The sequence below is a fragment of the Acanthopagrus latus genome, chromosome 4 (genome assembly GCF_904848185.1).
Source record: "Acanthopagrus latus isolate v.2019 chromosome 4, fAcaLat1.1, whole genome shotgun sequence".
Taxonomy (NCBI): domain Eukaryota; kingdom Metazoa; phylum Chordata; class Actinopteri; order Spariformes; family Sparidae; genus Acanthopagrus; species Acanthopagrus latus.
In genome coordinates, this window is record NC_051042.1 from 11,666,589 (window position 1) to 11,685,585 (window position 18,997).

The 18,997-nt window shown below is 40.6% G+C and overlaps 1 protein-coding gene and 1 long non-coding RNA gene across 2 annotated transcripts in view; one reads left to right on the forward strand and one right to left on the reverse strand.

Moving 5' to 3' along the window:
- Window positions 1-26: 26 nt before the first annotated feature.
- Window positions 27-4,622, reverse strand: LOC119018172. The gene is made up of 3 exons (XR_005074665.1): window positions 1,749-4,622; window positions 1,215-1,335; window positions 27-936 (listed from the first exon to the last, which is right to left on the reverse strand). It is a non-coding gene; the product is annotated as an uncharacterized LOC119018172 (long non-coding RNA).
- Window positions 4,623-4,731: 109 nt separating this feature from the next.
- Window positions 4,732-18,997, forward strand: part of chsy1 (chondroitin sulfate synthase 1) — a 66,189-nt gene continuing 51,923 nt past the window's right edge. Inside the window, exons 1-2 of the mRNA XM_037095631.1 lie at window positions 4,732-5,773; window positions 12,784-13,279. Of these exons, the coding sequence (XP_036951526.1) occupies window positions 5,463-5,773; window positions 12,784-13,279 (807 nt within the window). The 5' untranslated portion in view covers window positions 4,732-5,462. The remainder of the gene's footprint in view (window positions 5,774-12,783; window positions 13,280-18,997) is intronic.

An 18,997-nucleotide genomic window follows, 5' to 3' on the forward strand; every position in this document is an offset into this window, starting at 1 on the left:
ATGTTGGCGTTGTTACGAAAACAATATTTATTCACAAGTTAAATAGACAATCTCATGATCTACATCGGTGGGTAACTGGATTGCTATAGGCTACCAACAGAGCCCCGCAGAATAGGCACTGACTGTGGTTGTATATCTGGGCTAGAAACACAAGAGGGTTGTGTTCGGCGTAAACAATCACAGGGGATTGGCTGGAGCTGGCATAGACTTGGAAGTGCTGAAGGGCAAGGAGCATGGCTAGTGTCTCCTTCTCTCTGGTGGAGCAGTTCAGCTGGTGGTGTTTAAACTTAAAGAAAAAAAAACAAACACATTTGGCTCAAACCCCTGTTTGACATCCTGCAACAAGGTTTAATGTCAGTGATGCCTTGGACACGTACTCTGTCCACAAGTGAGAATACACAACTACATCACCTAAACACAGATTACAGTTTGATACACTTAGTGTAGGGAGATGTGGCAGACGTTGGAAGGTAGCAGCTGCATTCAGGCCAAAAGCCATCACATCATACTGCAGAAAGTGGTCAGGGGTGACAAAATGCTGAAATATCAAACGCTCTGGGTGTTAGTTTTGACAGGAGGGGAGGAATTGCATTTTGCACCTAATGCAGGGAGAGGACTGCAATTCCTCCTCTCTGCCTTCATACCGGCCAAACAAAATGTTTAAGGATGTGATTAACAGGAACTTCCATTTGGTACACTGTAGTGAAGCCCTCATCACTACCACCTGCTTTTGAGACCCACTTGCCCATCAACATGCCGTTGTCAATGAAAAATGACTGTTTTTCACCACTCTTGCCAGTGTGCTTCTAGGTTAAACACCTTTCTGGGCCGCTGATCAGAGGTTTATGAGTCAGCGGCATGGGGTCTGCAGGAGCACGCAGCTCATTTTCCAGCTCCTTGGCCAGACAATCCGCTGAATCACCAGCAGGGTGCAACCTATCCTCCGCCAGGACAGAAGCAAGCAATGAGTCACACAAACTGACATTTTGGGTCAGCATAAGAGACAGCTCTGAGTCAGAACATTAGCCAAAAAAAAAAGAGTCTTTAGATAGGTTATCATGCTCAGACTGTGCAAACTCTGGAACAGGAAAAACTTAACCACCAAGGAATGTCATCCTCCATAATGAAATAAACGTCACTGATGGGAAAACAACCACCAACAGCTACTGGAAAGAAACCACTCATCAATACAATACAAACCCTTATTTCAATACCTCTCACCGCTGCACTCACATCACAGTCAGCACCCAAACACAGTAAGTCCGGAAAGGATGAGGGACTGTGAGCAAGCAGTGTCTGGCAGCACCGGGACCGGACGCTGGTCATCGGCTTTACCTGTTAGAAAGACAAAACCTGGGCTCACCTGAAGCATCAGACAGATCCACCAGCGTCACAGTCCTAAGTAGCCTAACACCTTTTGGGCCAACTTAAAACTGACCGAGACTCACTCTTGCAACTAGATGACCAGGCTAATGACAGACAACACAGCTATAACGCAAGGGTCACTGCTGCATTAGTTTGAGGTTTAAGTAATAAGTAACACTACCGGTGAAAAAAATCACACTTGATCTGCTAAATAAGTGGCCTGCTGAATAGTGTCTACCTTCTGCTCATTCAGATAAACCACAGTACACTCAAATAAACAGTTTTTAAAATTCCTCCAGCAGCATTAATTCACGCACACAAGTGAAATATGACTCAAATTCACACTTATGAAACGCAGGGACCTGATAAATATTTATACTCACATCAAATGTGGAGGAATCAGAAGACTGAGCACTGACAGGAGCGCAGACTGCGGCCTTCTGCAGCTCCAGCTGGCGCGTCTTAATGGCAGTCTCTGTCTTTTAACCTTTTAAGCTCCAACTCTATCCAGAGCTGAAACTGCCGTTCCTCCTTCCTCTCCTGCGTTTCTAGCTGCGGGCGAGCTATCCGGAGCTTTAACTGAGCATCTACCTTTCAGCCAAGAGACAACTCGCTAGAGAGTGGCTCCAACTGAGGCAGCGTAAATGGCTTAATCTCCGGCCCAGCTTCTCCTACACCATAAGTAGGATCAACAGGCCACGGCCCAGCCACCTCTTCCACCTGTGGAACAGAGAGGCTGCCGACCAAAGATTGAGACACAGGTTTGGTAAACACCCCTTTACTAACTAACCCGGTAAGAACAACAATTTTAATGACCAGCTATTTCAAACAAATCACACTTCCTACGCAGCTCAAACTGACCCAAAGTAGGATTTCCCCACAATCTCATCTAAGACAAAATGCCAGAAAACACCAAAACAAACCTTGGGCTTTAGTGTGTTAGCCTAAACCAGCTGTCGGGTTTAGGCTAACACACTAAAGCCCAATCACTCAACACTACACCTGACCGGTAAGCAAAACAAATCACAATCACCTACCAGCAGCGCAAGTGATAAAACACTGACGACCGATGCTGCACAGTTATCACCTGTCCAGCTTTATAAGAGCGAACTGCCTATCATAAACTTGATCTTTATCTTTGTTTATCTTCTGGAGCGTGCCTGGCTCAAGGCGATGTGAAAGGTGGCCAAGGCCCTGAAATGCCTACCTCCAGCAACTTTGACTGTTGACTGTTGCAAATTCCTTCTTCTACCAGTCTATGAGCAGCTTTCCTTATATTTTCTCAAATTTGGTAACTTTGTAATAAATGTCAGTGACATAAAAGGCTTTTGTGCCAGTTTTACTCAAATGTAGATTCCATTTGCTGTTTAGCATGCCTGCTTACACAGACCTGTTTTTGTTACACCAATAGAATGAGCTGTTCTCAGAATTTGAATCAATGTATGCCTATAAAAAATTTCTATCATTATTGTGTAAGTAAATAATGCAGAGATGAAACAGAGGAGTAGTGAATATATGGGTAAATAATGACATCTTTAGTAGTAATTATTTGGGTCCTTACAATTGTAACAACTTGCAACCCTGAATTTGCAAAGAAACAAATGAAATATGTCTAATAAATAACAAAAACTAAACTTTGAACTAAACATTGAGAAGTGGGGCAATACTGCCCCCCACCCCATTTGTTTATAGCAGGGGCAGAAATGACAAACAGCTCCCTTAAATAGTGTGAATCCACTGGCAAGAGGCACACAGGGCCAAAAAGGACTACCATAAATCTGTCCTGAATCTGCAGCACTTCAGCAAAATTGTGAATAAAAATGTCCTTAAAGCAGGTGCATTGCAGGTGTATGCATTGTAATTTGGGGACCTAGGTTTGGAGTACTGGTTGTTCTCTGAGGCTCAATGTGTTTACATTTCTGCATTGAGTCCTTTTCACTTTTTCCTTGTAACAGTGTCTTTATATAATTTGATGTTAGTACTACCTAAGCAAAAGATCTGAATACTTCCTGCATACTTCCTTGGTCAGCCACTTTGGTTTAGGTAGATTTACACTTGCTTTACTCTGAAACAAACAGACAAACAAACAAAAAAATGCACCTCTTCTTAAACTGCATTGAAATAACCTGTAACGTCTGCTCTGGTGATCTTTAGTAGACCTGGCAAGCCTGTGACTTGTAGCCTGGAAAATGAAGTCAGTGAAAAAAAAAATCTTGTATATGGTCAGAAGGGCTATACTAGTTTATAATTATATATGTACCATGCATGCTTTGCCAGTAGCAGATGTGTTCTGCTTTCAGCAACTCAAATACGGGGCGAGATCTTCTGAAAGTGTATACAAAAAAAACATTAGAGAAACTTGGTAAACTGGAAGACAGGACCAACTCAATAGCTACAGTTTTTTTACCTGACACCAAGGGCTTACTGTAGATGACAACATCCACATGAGGGCGCTCGAGACCACAGAGCTAGAGTAATGCCAGCTAGTCAAGAAGCTAAGCGCTACTTGGCTTTTTTTTTTTTTTTTTTTTGTCATGTTGCCCAAAATTAAACAAATTAACAACAATCAAAGTATATATACTTTTAATAATAAATAACTAAATATCCCACTCGTGTCCGCAATGCATTTCCTCTTTACACGTTCATTTTTAGTTTTTCCACTGGACCTGTCTCAAGGTTTTTTTGTTTTTTTTTTGTTTTTTTTTTTCATTTTTTCCATCAAGTCTAGATTTTCTTTCTAATTTCTGCCGTCCGGTTTTTTTTTTTAGCGTTCAGGGCGTTACTACTTGGTCACACAGTGATGATCAAATCTGGTGACACATTTATTATAAGTAATAATAATAAATGATAACAGTAATTAGATAAATTATTGACCCTTATAGCTATTGCTGTCGTTGTTATTGTAGGCTATGAGCGTTGGCATTGTAAAAGTTAGATTTATATAACAGATGGGTTCAGTGGTCCTCTGAAGGGGGATTTCCCCTATCGCTTGAACGCAGCATCGTCAAATCGACAGGATTTGCTAATTGTCCTTAGTAATAAAACATTTTTTTCCAAAAAAAAAGCACCAGAAGTCAACTACGACTCCCATGGTGAATTTCGGCAAGAAACATCCAATCAGGGAACTTAAAATTGCCACATGCGCTGGTTATGCAGTTGAGATAAATGATTTCATATTTTGTATATTAAATAAATTCACTTTTAATTTTGAGGTTCTTGATGTTTGAATTGTGGCGCCGTGTTCGCCACAGTTGCATCAACTGCGTCAACAAAGGGATTTAAATTCACTTCCGCTCTGACGTGTCCCTCTGTGTTCTTCCCCATGGCAACGCCAGCTGAGGCTCATGGACTTTGAAGTGTTTAGAGCCGTTCGCTGTGCGAAAATGACGACAAACCTATGTTTTCACAAAAAACAAAGTCGAAATAATTGAAACGGGAGTTCTAGTGTTAATTATATGATCGTAACATTATTCCAGAGAGCCCTAGATCTCTGTATCAACAACACTGATGACACTGGTGACAAATGCAAGTTAAAGCCGAATACAGAACGAAAAAAAAGAAGAAAAAAAGGAAAAGGAAATCACTTCCGGGACCAAAGAACCCTCCCACTTGACAAGAAATTCATCCAGCCACAGGCTACGGAAATTCCGTTGGGTCAATCCACTGTTAAACCTTTCGCCATCAGTGATCAGTGCGATATTCTTCCAATGGCGAGATAATGATGAAAACGGGACCGCTGCTCAAGGCAAAGAAAAAGATCTACTGTGTTTGTCGATCGGCGCTGAAGTTTGCCGATGGTCGATAGCGACGGACAGCTTGATGATCAGAGGGACAGCTGGGGAGAAGTGTTCAGGTGGTGGCTTCAAGGAGACTGCTGTGATGCTACGTAGGCAACTGGAAGAAAAGGGCTTCTCTACCATGAGGGAGTGTGTGTGAGCCCGGTTTTCTGGAGACACAAGAGCGCTACCAATCCGCTTTTGGGATTTTTTTTTTTTATTTATGTTTTTTTAATTTTATTTCGTGAATTGTTTGCTTTTACAGATACGTTGTTTTAGGACACAGTGCGGATACAAAGCGGACTGGTGAACTTTTGGGGAATGGCAGGTCGAAGCCGAAGAGCATGGTTTAGTGTTCTGCTGGGACTGGTTGTCGGGTTCACGCTGGCTTCCAGACTCATTTTACCCAAGGCGACCGAGTTGAAGAAAGCCGGCCAAAAGCGAAAAGCAAACCCTGCCGGTTGCGGCTTGAACCGGGGGCTGAGAACGGAATACGGCGGAGTACAATGGCCACCGCAAGATAACGGTTCACCGGCGACCGAAAAACCAGGCTCCAGGACCAAGAATTTCCTGTTCGTCGGTGTCATGACTGCCCAGAAGTACCTGGACAGCCGAGCCGTTGCGGCACACAGGTAGCGTTATGTGATGTGTCAGAGAAGAACGCTGCTTTTCCGCTCAGTTAACCATTGAGCTTTCGGTCTTTTATCATATAACAGTCGAAGCTCAGTGGGTAAATGTGATGTGCACGTATTGTTGGGCCGTTTTCTTCCATGCAACTTATATGGAAGGTAACGGCCCAATAATATCACTTTAAATCTGTCGCACTTAAACGTGGCCTTCTTTATCAGCTTACTTGGACGGACAGGGACCGAGAGTCAGATACGATTTTGGCGAGCAGGCCTTGACATACAGTACAGTTACATTTACCAGGTAGCATTCTAGCAGCAGTAGTTGCTACCCAGTGTCAGCGGTCCACACTGATTAATAGCGCTCGAACAGGCTACAGTATAGTTTCAAAGCGAATGCATAAGAAAATGCCAAAAATGTACCTAATTATGTGCTGCGTCATATGTTGCAGAACTGATATACTGATATAATTACAACAGCCCGGTGGTTCTTTACAGTTAAGTTATGCTGTGGCAGGGAATGTAAAACTGTTATTAAAACAGCTTAACACCCCCCCAACATGTCCTCTTAAGTAGCTTTCAGTTGGGTAAAATAATACTGCTCTGCTCCCTCTGACACCATCAGAGATATTTTCTGTCATATTGTGATTCTGTATTGACGCTACGTATCTTTGGAAACTTTGAGATGTGGCTTCACCCATCAGTTATTTCATTGTCAGTTATATCTTCCAAGTGATCAATAAATGACTAAACCTAAGAATTATAGAACAATTTAGAAATGCCACCCCCAGAGGCGATGCCTTCAGATGTCTTACTCTGGCCAACAAGCATTATATTTATTCTAATATATTTTGTTGGAATGTTTGCTAATCGTGTTTGACAAGCGATTTCTCAATTATCGAAACAGTTGACAGTTAATTCTCTCCTGACTGACTAATTGATTCAGTACTAATTTGGGCTCTCCACTGTTATTTCAAATGAAGCTGTGTGGGTTTGATCAGTGCTGCGCAGAATGAGTTTGCACTGACTGAGGCAGTTCAGTCGGGCTCAAGAGGATATTATTATTTTGTTTGGTGTCTCATCAGCTCCAGTGGCTAAAATGCAACACTGTATATTTGGGGGGGTTCTAGTCCTGCAAGAAGACTATAAGACAACCAAACAGTTTGCCAGACCAGGGCTTCTCAAACCTTTTCATTTCAACAGTTGGCATTTCCTCACTGTACAACACACAGAGTCATATTGAGTCAATCATGTTTCTGTAGAGACATCTACAACATTTCTGTTGAACATGTCCTGCAACCTCAGACAGAAGCTCATGACTCTCATGCAGTCATCAGATCCTGCACTGTTGATATATGTTCAAGCCAACCTAGAACAGCTGGTATATACAGTATGTCTGTACTTCATGAGGTGTGTTCTAACATGCCACTAAAATATTCTTCCCCACGTCCCAAGGCTCTGATGTTAACAGTTGATTATTGTAATGTAGATTGTTTTGCTGTGAAGGCCCTCTCCAGTCTCTAGGTTCAGTGAGGACACATCTAGACTGCAAAGTATTTGACAGAGTATTCAGCAGCAGTAGGATGAGATGTTTATTCTGTTAAATCAGGACAATGTTAAAGGACCTATTTATAATTTCCCGCCAGCTGCTTCAAACAAATGGGAGGCACTTTTTCCCTTCTTTTCAATATTTAGTTCAGACCCTTTTTGTCATTGTATCTTATATATTTCACACGTTTCTATTTGTTTCATTAATGCAAGTTGTTAACATTGTAAAGACCAAAATAATTACTACTATGTATGTACTTATTTACCCATATATTTGCCATTGCTCAGCTGTGTTTTTCTTTTCTTTTTTTTTTGGTCACAGGATTTGGTGGTATACATTAATACTAATTCTGAGAACAGCTCATTCTATTAGTGTAACAAACTCTGGTCTGTGTCAGCAAGCATACTAAACAACCCTTGTAATCCACATTTGAGTAAACCTGGTACAAAAGCCTTTCCAGCCGGTTGGAATGTTCCATTTCAGTTACATGTCAACACAAAAAGCCTCTCATGTTTTGCCATTTATTGCAAAGTTTAGAAAATTGACAAAAATTTCAGTGCAATAGTGGGTACTTGAATGCCACTCCTTTCTTAGAGGAAGGAACTAGCAGGGGTTTGGAGTAAATGAAGGCTAATTGCTGCAACAGTCAAAACCATATATATATAGAATTTAAAAAATCACATTAAAATTATAAGGATATACTATAACAAATACTATAACAAGTACGTACATTTTAGACTCAAAGCTATACAGTTCTGTGCAAACCTCTTCACCATGAGATGTGCAAAATTCCACAGTATAAAGAATATGTGTCATGGGAGGATGGTCAAAGATGTCCGCTGATGTGATGTGTAGACACAGATGTGCACTGGGGGGTCTCACTGATGAGACCAGCTGCAGATGAGAATAAGTATACAGTTTGAACTCCATAGTATTTTGAATGTTTTTGTAAAGCCTGCTGTATATGTAAGATATGATTAGTAGGATCTTGAATTTTGACATAACAGACTTTAGGGATTTATTCATTATTTTGCTCAGATGATGTCAATACTCATAATACACACTGCACAGTGCCATCAGCCCTCTTTCAGGAAGAAAGGAAGGAACAGTTGTGCACAATTTTGTGAAACGATTTTATATTGTTATATAATGGAAACATGGACTGTAGAGAAAAAAAAATCAGCCACTTCATACTTGCTTGTCACTGTCACTCTGTCCAGTGTCTGATGCAGCAGGATCTTCCAGCTGTGCAGGCCCTGGTCATTTCTCCTTGAGGGGAGAAGCCAGATCTGCTCCTTGTTCTTTCATGATTTACTAACTGCACACAATATATAACAGTGTCATTGCTGCAGTTAAACATGCGTAATAAACCTTGTAATTGCCTCAAAAAATGTATAGTGAAGTTACATACGGTCTCATAAACGTCATGCCAATATGATGAATTAAATGATAATAGTCTGTCAACTTCTGGGTCCATATAACAGCAAAGCAAGAAAACAGTCGGTCAAAATAAGACTGCTATTGTATGAGCTTCATGTGCTGTGTTTGTAAATGTTTACACTATAGCTTACTAAGCTCAGTTTTAGTCACACCACAGAAACAAGAAAACAGTCACATCACAACTGTTCCAGTTTGTGGTGTTTGTTACACCAAAGATATGGTTTTGATATGGTCCAAGGAAACATTGCAATTTCATCCTTTTACTCCCACAGCTGTCTCCAGCATTGGAAAGCCCCGGCAAAATGTAATCTTGTCTAGCTTTTTATCTGCCGTGGACGTGGTTTCTTTTCAGGAGCTGTTTTTTGAGATGATGATAAAAGTGATACAGTTATTTTTCTGGACCTTCTGCATCTATGAGTGTACTAAATAACTGAGGCTTTAAAATTCTATGTGGTACTTCCATGGACCTATAACTAGTGGACATAGCCCTTGAGGCGAAGCCCCGTTCATTCCTATGAAAGCTGCTCAGTGGCGCATGAAGCAAGAAATGCTTGACCCCTGGGTAGCTTCCACATTGTGCGGCCCATAGAGTGTGCGCACCAGAGACTTCTGCGGACCGAGCCGGCTAACTTCCTCTTTAGTGCCCGGCTAACTTGTATGAGAATAAGATCATTTTAATTATGCGGCTCACCTACAATTTCCTAATGTTATTGGTCTGTATAGCTCAAATTATGACAGTTCAATGAGTATTTTCGGTGATCCTTCCAAAAAAATGTATCCACCGTTTCACAGCCCCTTCTATCGCCATGTTGGCTTCTGGGAAAAAGTCTTTGTGGTTAGGGTTAGGGTTAGTCAGTTTATGACGTAATTACACAGTATGGCCACCAGAAAATTGGCATCAGAGAGTGGTGCTTGTGCTGGGGCCTTGAGTAGTTCCCTCTAGCCAGCTCAACTTCTTGATCCTCTCCTTGGGCACACAGGAAGCTACAGTGACTCACCATCGCCTCTCAGGCCAGGATGTATTATAACAGAATTTATAACAGGAGGGACAGCTCGTCCTAGCTGCTTCCGACTGCTTAGCAGTGGATATATCTCCAGTGCAATACATTGACATCTTGGACATAACGCCAGAAATGTGAATTCTTCACTCGCTGTTTGGTTAGTTTTAAACTTGAAATATTTTTGAACCAGAGTATTTTTTTGATTACTCCAGATTCAAATGGCCTTATCTGGAATGAATGCTTCTTGTAACACTCTCCTTTCAAGGGCAAATAGGACAAATTGCAGTATGGGCTGCAGCAATATACTGTTTTGATTGGATAACGTGGTATGAAATTTGACATCATACCTTTGTACATTTGCTTATCTATAGTATTGAATTCTGTTGTACTGGTTTTACAAAAAAATAACATTATGTAACACAAATTGTCACAAACCTAGAATTTGTATTGATAGCAGAGCAGCTGCACTCAGAAGCTGTGATATGCTCCAAATTGCACAAAATGCAAAGATTTCTACATAATGTTGCTTTAAAGAAAAAAAAAGTTTTATGTCTGTCAGGACACACAATTTTTTAGTTTGTTCAACCAATATACCCTTCTGTTTGTATTATGTTAAAGGTGGTTAAAACTACCAATAATAATTATAATTTGTGTATCATATCCCGTGATATTTTCTGAGAGGATTATTGAACTGTGAAGATCACATACTGTTACGACCCTAGTTGCTATCAGGGGAGGGCAATCAGGCCAGAAATGAATATCATGATTTATTTAATCACAATTGTTATCCACAATCTAAATCCCTTTTTTCCCTTGAATGTGAAATGGGTTAGTAGACTGTAGAAGTGGGGCTATTTAAACTGTAGCCAGACTTAACAGAGCCCATAAATTTCTCCTTTTGTGCCATTAAAACACAACATTGCATTAAAGATATGTGGGGTTTTTTTGGCACAAGCTCCTCATCAACCTATATCTTAGCTATATCCTATGTTACATTATTTACAATATGTTACCCAAAGAAGAGCCAGATGAAATAATGAATCCAGTCACCATAGCCAATCTAGTTGGCTACATCATTCACTTGATTTGTTCTTATAGTGTGGATTTGCTTATCAATGAGGCTATGTGAAGTTGGAAACAGAAATGAGAGGGCATCAAATGCCACAACATGGTATTTCACCAGAAAAATAGATTGTGAACACTGTAAGGATCCATCACCATCTATGATTGCCACATCACCCATTCTTGCAATCTTTGCTGCAACTGTAAATGCACTGAATGAAACAAATTCTCTGTTGGATCACCAGCACATGCAACAAATAATAGTAATGAATAACAAACCAGCTGCATAGTTAATTCTCTGTTTTTCTTATGTAAAAGATTCCCTCTACTTTTGGTGGTACTTTAGTTGTGGAACCATCACACAGCCAACCATTTTTCAACCCAGAGTCCAAACATTTTGTCTGTGCCTTCTGTGGTGTATTTATGTCAGCATAAAATAAGGAAGATAATCAAATGTTCCACCAGTGGAAGCTTGGACCTTTACTTTGCATTACACTCCATCATCCCTGCCTGTTTTAGCATGCACTTTTGAGTTTCCCTTCTTACATGCATGTGACAGAAACATGCATCCATGCATTCACGAACCCAATGTAGTATAAAGATACCATCGTTCGTGTCCATGTCTATATCGATTTTGATGGCATTTCTTGCTCTTTGATCTGTACAGCTGGACTTACTACACTTGCACATTACTGGGATACATATTTTCATGCTTTTTCTTCAGACTTGAGTGCATGACTACAGTCATTTTGTATCAAGATGTGAATGCCACAGAAGTACACTGGTGGAGTGTGTCCAATATGGTGCTGACAGGACTGCAGCTCCCGTTGAGTGGCTGCTTTAATGGTTTCACTCCTCCTCGGCTTATGGAGAGATGATGATTTAGCACGTACACAGCTTTTTTAGTGAAACATATGAATTTGTCTTGTGTTTCAAACTAGCAGATACCATATATCACTGTACATACTAAGGGATTTCTAATCTTGTGTCAGGAAAGCACACTGTGAATTGATTGACGGTGCAAGGAGAAATAGATTAAAGATTTTACCCACAGTATATTTTCACTGTAGATAACATGTTATTACGGAGTAGATATTGCGTTAAATTATAGGGATGCATAGTATATATTGGGTTGGATCTAGTCACTATTTATTTGTATTGGTGAAACTAAAGCCTGTAAATGGAACTGACAGTATTCATCCAAATTGCTCGTATTGACTTAACAAGTTGTTCGTCTATGCATGCTGATGCAGGTGGTAGCTGTATGCACCTTGAAGTTGGTTTGCAATCTGCCAGTTAACACAGAGAACAAGAGAAAGAAGATTTGCTAGACATATTCCACTACCGTCCTGAGATGCTGGAGAAAGGTTCCGAGCTTTAATAATAAAACAAAGCTTATCAGAGCTAAGGGGTAGTAAATGCTCACTACATCTTATCCTTTCTTAACCTCAGGTGTGCATCAACTACAGCTTAGGAACTTCTTTTTAAAATACAGAAATGTTGTTGTCATGTATTGTTCTTGTTGTTTTTTAAAAAAGGCCTAATCATGCACCCCTATAAATCTCAATCACTATGTGGGTGGTTATAGCTCTGGAGGTAGAGTGGGTCATCTAGTAATCAGATAGTTGCTGGTTTGAATCCCTGGCTCCCCTGTCTGCATGTCAAAGCATGCTTGAGCAAGATACTCAACCCCAAATTGCTCCTGATGAGCAGTTGGATCTTTGCATGGCAGCCTCAACCATCAGTGTGTGAGTGGGTGAATATGTTTTAAAGCACTTTGAGCAGTCAGTAGACTGGAAAAGTGAAGTCCATGTGCCATTGCCGCAAGTGCACATGTGTGTTTGGACCAGGCTCTGCAACTGTTCGGTTTTGGGCTGTTATTTTAAGCTTATGAAGATGCTTACATGATACAGATAATCCCAATGTGTGTGTATATGTGTGTGTGTGTGTGTGTGTGTTTACAGGACGTGGGCTCAGACAATTCCAGGTCGAGTGGAGTTCTTCTCCAGTGAGGGCTCCAACACTGGCATACCTATTCCCATAGTGGCTCTGAGGAATGTGGATGACTCATACCCACCCCAGAAGAAGTCCTTCATGATGCTGAAGTATATGCATGACCATTACCTGGACAAGTACGAGTGGTTTATGAGGGCTGACGATGATGTCTACATCAAGAGTGAAAGGCTGGAGAGCTTCCTGCGCAGTCTCAACAGTAGTGAAGCCATCTTCCTGGGTCAAACAGGCATGGGGGCCCGGGACGAGCTAGGGAAACTGGCCCTGGAGCCTGGGGAGAACTTTTGCATGGGGGGGCCGGGGGTCATCATGAGCCGTGAGGTCCTCAAGAGGATGGTTCCCCACATCCGCGAGTGTCTACAGGAGATGTACACCACCCATGAGGATGTGGAGGTGGGCCGTTGTGTCAGAAGGTTTGCGGGGGTCCAGTGTGTCTGGTCTTATGAGGTAAGATAGTTTAATTTCATCCTTCATCGTAATAATCATTGACACACACATTTCAGGACATGGAATCCAGCTAAATTTAGACCTTGAGGATCCTAATATAGAAAATGCTGCCGTATTGAGTTGAGTTTGTCTTCAACAAACTGTGAAGTGGCAGTGAAGGAGAATTACACTTCGTGAGGTTAAAGGGACAGGTGTATATCTGTTTTCTATAAACAACTGAAAGTTAACTATTGTGGTTTGGTCCGTTTACCATTGCAGTGAGAAGAGCAGCAGCGTCTGTGGAGAGTTGTTCTCAGAGTCGGCATTCACTCAAATCTTCGCACACAGATGAAAAACAGATATTTTAAGATTCTGAATGGCTTGCATAGTATCATCTTCTGCACCCTATGGTGTATCCATCCAGTTGGATGTGCCCCAAAAACTTCCAAATGAAGGCACGTGGGTGGATCCTGATCAGATACCTCAACTATGTTGGCGTGCTTCCCTTGGGAAGTAGTGGCTTTGCTCACTACATGCTATCTGGCCTGCTATCAGCCACTCTGTAGAGGACGACGGTTAGCTGGGAGATTCATCGAAGATTATCCATTAATATTTGATGCTCCATGGCAGTGTAGCTTGCGCCGTTCACAGCCCTGTGCTGCCTTGTGAGGATGCTTTTCGACTTGCCACACAGAGTTCTCATTCTTTTGGTCACTAACTCAAGCTCATGACCATAGGTGGGTTGAAGTGTAGATCTACTAGTAATTCAACTGCTGTACCTTCTGGCTCAGTTCATCTTCATCATGACGGTCGAGTAAAATGCCCCCATTACTGCTGATGCCACACCAAAATGCCTGTCAATCTCACATATACCCTTACTTGTGAACAAGACCCCCAGTGAACACTGCCCGCTGTTCTCCAGCAGAGATGCATTGTGAATAAAACTGCTCAGAAATCTTTCAAAAAAGACTTATAATACTAGGCCATCCAACTTGGGCCTTGTACTTTAGTGTTGTACATTTTTTAAGCCTGTTTTTTGAGAAGAGGTGTGTTTCAGTGAACATCAGTGAATTCCATCAAAGTAAAGAAACACAGGTACTGTAGATGATTATTGCCAAATTCCTGTTAATAGCCTCACTCTTTGCTGGGGATGATGCTTACTATCAATGCAATAACTGCCACGTCATGTTCTTGTAAATGTCAAGTTCCCTCAACATGATCAAAGTCATGTGCCTGTGGCTGCTCACTACATGTTGTGTAACTCAACACCACCACACTGTCCACACTTGAAAATGAAACACTTTGAAAGTGCCAACGAACGTAAGCATTAGAAGCTTCAGAATTGCTGTTTTATTAGTTGTTTATTGTAACGTGCTATTAATCAGATATTGTGTGTGGGACATTGTGTATAACGATGTTGCATCAGAGCCAAAGTAGTACATTTTTAAATTGGATTATTTTATCAGAAATCTGACAAAATTTGAATGGTACTGATAATTGGAAAACACAGAATAACAACGCTGATTTCGTATTTGGCTGTTATTGAAGCCCTTATGGTTTGATTACTGAAGGAATCGTCAAACCATCTTTAGCAGAAGCACTTAACAGAAATTCAGCTGCACTCAATGAGATTGTCTGTACTCATGAAGAATTCTTGCTATTACGTTGCTATTACATGTCAGAGTCCTGAAGCTTGGTAGTTCAGCCCAGAATGGACAGTTTTGCAGACATTTAGAACTTTTTATTCAGGACTTCATAAATAATCTGTTGTACATTGTTATTACTGTGCATCACCATAGTATGTGCAGAATCGAAGCACTGCTCCAACCACATCAAGACTACACTGGTATCAATATACTCCATCACCAACAAGGTCACAATTGGTAGTAACTATGCTATCACTATGATTTCAGATCCAAAAGCAAATCAGTGGTTTGCACATAACTACTGTTTTTCCCCGCTGATTAACTATGTGTCTTTGAGTGAAGTAATGTCTCCGTAACTGTATAATGCCCAATAGCAGGCCATCACTGGGTCATAGGGATCCTTGCTTTTCTGTCTGGGCTCTGGGCTTTGGCCTGACCACTGATCTGACTCGGTTTACAGAATACCATTCCGTTGGCTGCCACACTTTGTCCTGCCTGCACTGTTGTGTGATGTTTACACTAAAATGATTTGTTTTGTTTAGCTAGTGACACATGGCTATGTTATTTTCCACGTCGCTTGATTGTTTAAACATAAATCACTTAAAGCACACAATACTCTGAGAGCTTAGTCACGCAAATACAAACACCAATATTGAATGAAAAATAAAATCCACAGATAATATCAGCCAAGGGTGGAAATAACCTAAACTGGCATGTGTTCATTTCAAAGAGTAAAGTGAGTATGCTGTGAGGTGTAACCGTAGTTCATTGTTTTTATTCGACAGGCAGTTGAACTGGTTGCCTTAAGTCTGCACGACTAAATGGAATTCAGTCATTTAGGAGACGTGCCGTGGCTGTTACTTACTTTATAGTCAAAAATTATTAAGACAACCCTGCTCACCAAATGAGTCCACCACAGCAGCCCAATGCTGGGACAGAGGTACGAAAGAAATGGGGCAGCCCTGTCGTCAGAGGAGAGCGTGTTTCTGTGAGTGCTCACCCTGTTGTCTGACATGTCTTGGCATGGCCTTATGCAAATTACATAAGGAAATACAGCAGTGCCGCACAATTCACCTTCTTTTATAGCTGTATTCAGACTGATGATGTCATGTCCTCTCTGATAGATTTTTTATTTAATCCGAATAATTAACAAGGAAGAGTCGAGAGCATGGTTTTGGACTGTGTTTTATCCAGGACAAAGTCACTGGACCTGCCTTTTATAAAGATATTCTCTGCCTGTTAGCTGATAAAGGCTAGTCGACATGTAAAACTTCCGTGTGGAAATCTACATAAATTTTTTTTACTCCAATTTACTCTAATTTTACTTTAATCTCTAAAATGGTAATTTTCTTAACCAATCCCTGCCATCAGCATGTAGACAGCATTTAATCTTGTGTGCCACTTTGTGAGTTGTTGGTTAATTTGGTCAGATTGCTTTCTGTGATTCTACTGCAAACACAGGACATGACGTGGTGAAGGGGAGAAATCTGACTATGTACCCTGTGTATCTCAGTTTCATACTGAAAAGAGGACCAAGGTCAACAATTCAGTTCTATAGCCCTGTGTGTCGATTTATCAGTGTCAGAACTGGTTACTTCTTTATATTGGTATCAGCATTGGCCCCAAACATCAAGTATCAGTTGTTTTGATCGCCATTTTTACTAGCTGATAATTTGGTATGCTTCAGTTCATTCAGTTAGATTTAAGACAGAGTCATGGTCATTGAAACAATAAAGCAGTGGGACCACTGCAGTGTAACTATAATCTTTCCCTGTGTGTGGAGAGTTGTTGTTGAAGAAACTGTCTCTAAAACTCAAGCAGCAGCTTGAAAAAGGTCTTGGTTCTCTTGGTTCTGTCACCACAGCGTGGTAAAAAGCCTTACAGGGTGAAGGAGCCCTTCCCAGCATGCATTAAACCAGAAACATTTGGAGAGAGGCAGAAACACTGGACAGGGTGCTGGTCTATTTCAGGGTGAACACACAGACACACAGTTACAGTCAGTGTTTGAGAGGATGGTTTCAACTATAATAATAATTAATGTCTTTGACTGTCATTGCTGCAACTGCTGAATCATCTGCAGTGTCACAGTCTGCCAAACAACTGACTCCCTTCATAACAGCAGAAACTCTAAGCATTCTCTTCACTTTAATGTGACTAGTCAAGCCTGTTTTTTTTCCACAATATATCATTTTTCAGTGTTAAAAGAAAGCCTTGAAGGAGGGATGTGTAACTGTATTGACTTTATGGACACCAGTTCTGCAGTCTGACTCTGCAGTGCATTTTCTTGATATTTTTTTTTTTTTGCTACATCAGCTGTCACTGCAGCGTGCTTCATGAATATTGCTAGACGTCCTTGACACTTACAAAATCACATTCTTTGTCTTTTTTATTATCGGAAATTAATTCTGGCTGACAGCATTGGACCTCTAAACTATTGAGACCATCACAAAACCAATATCATCTACGTGTAGCTCCCTCTCTTCTTTTGAAAACACAAATCTAGATTACTGTACGCCAGATTCGTAGTTCATGTTAAGGGAGTAATTGCTGTAACAACTTTGGTACCTAAATATGGAGTCACAAGGCAGAAAAGTATGACAAAGCATGTGATTGTACTGACATGCAGAGGAAGACAGTGATCCATCAGTGCTGTCTCACAGTCTTTTTCTTCTTGATGTTTTTTTTTTTCTTGTTTCAGTGCTACGGCTCTCAGAGGGCCTGTATTTCTAGATCAACCAGGCTTGCTCACGCCAGACCAATACACAGGAACTCTGCTGCCCACACATGAGCGATGCCTCAACATGCTTTCTCTCTGTCTGTTTCTCAGCCCAACTTTCTCCTCAGGCCCTCTCACACACACTCTCCCTCAATAGAGACATTTGAGAAGCAAGTGGCTCTTAAGTTGTTTTTCTGCGCTGTAAATTCCTAGTGCAACTTTTCTTTTGTCAGTGTTCCCCAACATTGTAGTACAGTAGTCCTTCGGATACATGAACAACACAGGTTATGTAAGGTTAGCAAACAGTTTTGTCACCATAGATAAGTGTTTTTGAAAGGCTAAGGATTTTGGAAATTATTATATCAATCTCTTTTAAATACATTTTGACTTTTGAACTTTGTAACACAATTTTGAAAATTAATTTTGGTACAGTGTGATACAGTCCGATACAATTCTGTGTTTCATGTAAACATTAATTTTCTACTTTAATTTAGTATAAACCAGTATTACAGAAGTGGGATTGCTTTACCTTTAAATAGTTATTTCATAAAAGTCTGTGGAATCTTATCTACTCTTCTTACTATTATGTATATCTTTATCTTTATCTGCTTGTACTTCATTGTATTAAAAACACACCTGTTGCCTCATCCTGGTACTGAGGAACAACTATCCATGAGCTGGAGCCGTCTGTATTGGACCTTTCTGAACTGGATGTCTCTGAATGTCTGTATCCTCTGCTTCCTAGAAATAATCAGTGTATAAAATCACATCTAGGATTAACAGTTATTTACAACTGATAACAAACTGATACAACTGATAACAAAAACAGTGGGCACTGTGCAGCACCTGTCAGTAGACAGTAAACCCTGTGCAGTATGGTTCAAGTCGACAATGACAGTTTACAGCGTGCAGTATACCAGCAGTCACAGAATACAGCTAATGATAGTGATATATGAGTTTGAAGATGCTGTTTGGAAGAAGCAGCATAGCAGCTTCATTCAACAGATTCATAACTTTAAAATCAGGCTATCGACCGGTTAACAGTACATTTAGATTGGACCAGAGGTTTGTGTGTTGGTATAGTCATATCATTAACTTCAAAAACAATTTCCGATTCATATTGGTAAATTGCTCCCACATTGTATTATAACAATATTACATTTGAAGGAGCGCAAGCACATGGGTCTGCTGCTACAAAACCTCAAATCAATTGGCCTTCAAGAAAATCTCTTACAAGCGTATTGTAATAATGTGAAAGACATCACATTACTCACAACATAGCACTGACTTGTTGTAAAAAAAAAAATTTATGAATATATTTTTTTAATTTTCCTATTATTACTGTCTGTATTAGGCATTATGTTAATAATGATCAGC